Raw genomic sequence first — 3,841 nt, 5'->3', positions numbered from 1 at the left:
TTGATATTAGAAAGTTTACAGTTTTGTGGCTTAATTTGAGGTTATCTGGCCAGACAATACTGGATATTACTTTATTAGAAACATTTTGCTTAGTTGAATTGTTGTAAAATCGAAACTTGGATATTTTAGGATCAAGGTCATGGTTTGCCGAATTTGTTCAAAACCAATACCAGGAGATGGAGATTTTGTAGAATGTAGAAAGTGTAAGGCCGAGTAACGCTATCACTGTGCTGGACTTCAGAAATCTACTTGGAAAGCTAAACCTCTGAAAAAGAAGTCCGAATGGGAATGTTCAATCTGCAAACCCTCCACTATTAAAACAAGGTCGGGAAGCGTAGAGCAAGAAGACGAAATAGAAAGTGATGACCCTACCTATCTAGCCTTGAAGTAATTTCTTGGAAATATGTTTAAAAGGCAGGAGGAGAAAATTTCGTCAAGAACAAATACCATTGTTACTTTGGTAAGCAAAGTACAGGATACAATTAACAAGTTAATTGATAGAGTGCATCAGATAGAAACCAACTCATTTGATCTTCGGAGGGAAATGGAGGACTTGCGACTTGAACTTGAGTGTGAGAAACAATATGGTAGGTGCAGAAACTTTATTGTGTCAAGTATTCCACACTCCGAGAATGAAGACGTTCAACACAAGATAGCAACACAGAAGTTCATGTCAACACAAAAATGTCGTCTTCATGAAGTATATAATAGTCTGATAGCTGAGGAACTTATTCTACCAGATGAAACCCTTGATGTTAATATGCTTTTTGAACATTTTTGTGATGTACTGAGGGAAATCGTTGCAAAGCACACTCCACTCAAGAAAATTGGTGTTTTCAGGTTTCCATGTTGGTTCTCCACCGATCTTACAAACCTTACAATTGAAAAGAAGAGACTACAACGGAAATACAAGGATTCACTCGATGAACAATCATACGCTGAGTTTTCAAGAATCCGAACTCAGTGTCGTAACTTGTCAAGAGTGTGCTACTACGACTACATTACGTATGTTCAGGGTTGCATTACCTCTGATCCGAAGGCTTTTTTGAACTTTGCTAGGAACAACAAACGTCTCGATATGTGCCCCTCTACTCTTAAGTATGGAGATAAATCGGAAACTGAGGCCAAGCAGATGTGTGATTTAATCGCAAGCTACTTTTCTTCTGTTTTCTCGCCACCTTCACTGGTTAGAAACAGTTACAGATTCAACACTCCTTTCTGCCTTAGTGGGCTGTCCCTCACTACCTCGGAGGTTTTTGATGCCCTGGGTGAACTTGATGTTACCAAGGGATGCGGCCCTGATCTTATCCCATCGAGTGTCCTTCGATACTGTAGCGTACTGCTTTGTAACCCTCTGCAAGCTGTCTTCAATAAGTTACTCCATGATGGAATCTTTCCGGACGTCCTCATGCTGAGCTATGTCGTACCGATACATAAAGGTGGATCTAAGGAAGATGCTAGAAACTATCGTACGATAGTAATCCAATCGGCTGTTGTCAAGATCTTCGAAAAGTTCGTTGTGAAGAAACTCAACCCTCTCTTTCTTAATGTCATCTCACCAAAACAACATGGTTTCTGCAGAGGAAAACCTACAACTACTAATATGATTGTATTGGAAGCGAACATTGTTAAGGCCTTTAGCAACCGCAAACATCTCGATGCCATCTATCTTGACTTTTCGAAGGCCTTTGACAAAGTTAGTCATTCTCGACTTCTGGCCAAATTGGAAGCTTATGGTGGTGTCGGGTACCTTCTTGAATGGATTGCAGTTATCTTTCTAATTGAATACTACGTGTGGTAAAATCTTTTGGATCCCTTTCTTCTGAGTTCGTCGTTACATCTGGAGTACCTCAAGGCTCGTATTTGGGACCTCTTTTATTTAACATCTTCATCAATGACATTGTTGACATCATTAAGGTGGCCTTTCTTCTTTTCGCCGACGACATTAAGCTGTACAGTTCCGTGGAGGGTGAAGTCGATTGCTTGAATCTTCAGTGTGGCCTAGATGCAGTCGAGAGTTGGTGTCGAAAGAATGATATGACGCTTAATATTTATAAAAGCTCTTGTATCAAATTTTATCGAACCAGGTCTCCCATATATTTCAATTATACGCTTGACGGTGCCCTATTATCAAGAAGCAACATTGTCCGAGATCTTGGCATAGTTCTGAGTGAAGACTTAACCCCTAACCCCCCACGAACATATTAACAGCATTTGTGCCGGAGCTGCTAAGGCACTTGGTTTTATAACTCGCTCTTCCAGAGAATTTCATGATCCTACTGTACTAAGGACGCTATACTGCACACTAGTTCGACCTCTGCTTGAGTATCATTGTGTCATGTGGTCTCCTCATCAAGTAACTTTGGTGCACCAGATTCAATCTATACAAGACAAATTCATCCGTCTGATTGGTTTTAGGCTGGGATTCGCCTACAGAGACGTACCGCTGCGGCTTATCGAGGAGGAATTGGGACTTTGTTCTCTGGAAACCTGAAGGAGTATCCAGGGGGTTATGTTTCTGCACAAACTTATCACTAGCGGCATTTTTTGTCCAGAGATCTTAGGAGGAGTTTTCTTTCGCTGTCCAATGGGTACGAGATCTTCAGAACTATTCGGCAGACGTCACGTTGGTTCGAACTATGAAGCCAATAGTACCCTCATACATATCCAACGTCTAGGAAACATAGTATCTCCTCACGTGGACTTCTTCGCTGATAGTGTGGTCAAGAATAAAACTGTAAATGCCATGGTATTATAGAAATTGCAAGCGTAATTTATGGTTCTTGATTTTTGTTTTAATTATATATTATTAGCGACATTTGTTATAAATATTATTATTGTTATTATTATGCATTATCTATATATATATATATCTGTGTGTGTGTGTATGTAAGTGTATATATATATATATATATATATATATATATATATATATATATATATATACATATATATACATATATACATATATATATATATATATACATATATATATATATATATGTGTGTGTGTGTGTGTGTGTCGTCATAAAACTTGCATAACTGGCCATAGCCTAATTTAATTTCATTAAACATTGAATCGCAAAAAGTACTTGCCCCGCTGGGACTCGAACCCGGATCTCTCACTTGCCGGGTGAATGTGCTACCATTACACCACAGAGCCCTTACCTTTTACGATTCAATTATTTTGTATTTGGCCGTTTCTTTCACATATGTGTTTAAATAACCAAACTAACATATGATCGGAAGACCAAATACCTGTCAAATGACTTCTATTTACATTCATTAAATTTGTATAACTGGCAATAGCCTAATTTAATTTATCAGTTATATATATATATATATCAGTGTGGAAGTAGGTTAATTATTAACAAAATTGGTATAGAATTTGGTTTTTATAACAAAAGAGCATTTTGTATATGTTATATGTTCCACTGTTTTAAAAAGAAATATTTTGTTAAATACTTTTAAAAGTATTTTTAATAAAAATTCAGAAAATATTTTTTTAATAAATGTTAATAATAATTGTTATCTAATATTATACTGTCATATAGAACTGAATTGCTTAATAGACCACTAGCTACAATATGTTTATTTGTATGTAACGTTTAAAAACAAATACATATTATTTTAATTCTCAACTAAGCTTTAATTACAAATAGATGATTACTTTATGATATTGATTTTTATCTAAATTTGCTAACTAAACCAATATTATAAATTACTTTTGACTGTAACTGATACTGACGTGTGACCATCAACAGAATGTATAGTTAACCTCTCTTACCTAACTTCGCAATATGTGTACTGTCCAGTGGTTTGTGTGGTAACCCACACGGTA

At 36.6% G+C, this 3,841-nt stretch overlaps 1 protein-coding gene across 1 annotated transcript; it reads left to right on the top strand.

Annotated features, from left to right (window-relative positions):
* Nucleotides 1-544: 544 nt before the first annotated feature.
* LOC124370402 lies at nucleotides 545-1,801 on the top strand. The gene has a single exon (XM_046828687.1). The coding sequence runs from the start codon at nucleotides 545-547 to the stop codon at nucleotides 1,799-1,801; it is 1,257 nt and encodes a 418-aa protein (XP_046684643.1).
* The last annotated feature ends 2,040 nt before the right edge of the window (nucleotides 1,802-3,841 follow it).

This window comes from Homalodisca vitripennis, unplaced genomic scaffold, assembly GCF_021130785.1.
Source record: "Homalodisca vitripennis isolate AUS2020 unplaced genomic scaffold, UT_GWSS_2.1 ScUCBcl_156;HRSCAF=1433, whole genome shotgun sequence".
Lineage (NCBI taxonomy): Eukaryota > Metazoa > Arthropoda > Insecta > Hemiptera > Cicadellidae > Homalodisca > Homalodisca vitripennis.
The sequence above is the reverse complement of the archived record's forward strand: the minus strand, read 5'-3'. Positions and strand labels throughout refer to the sequence as shown.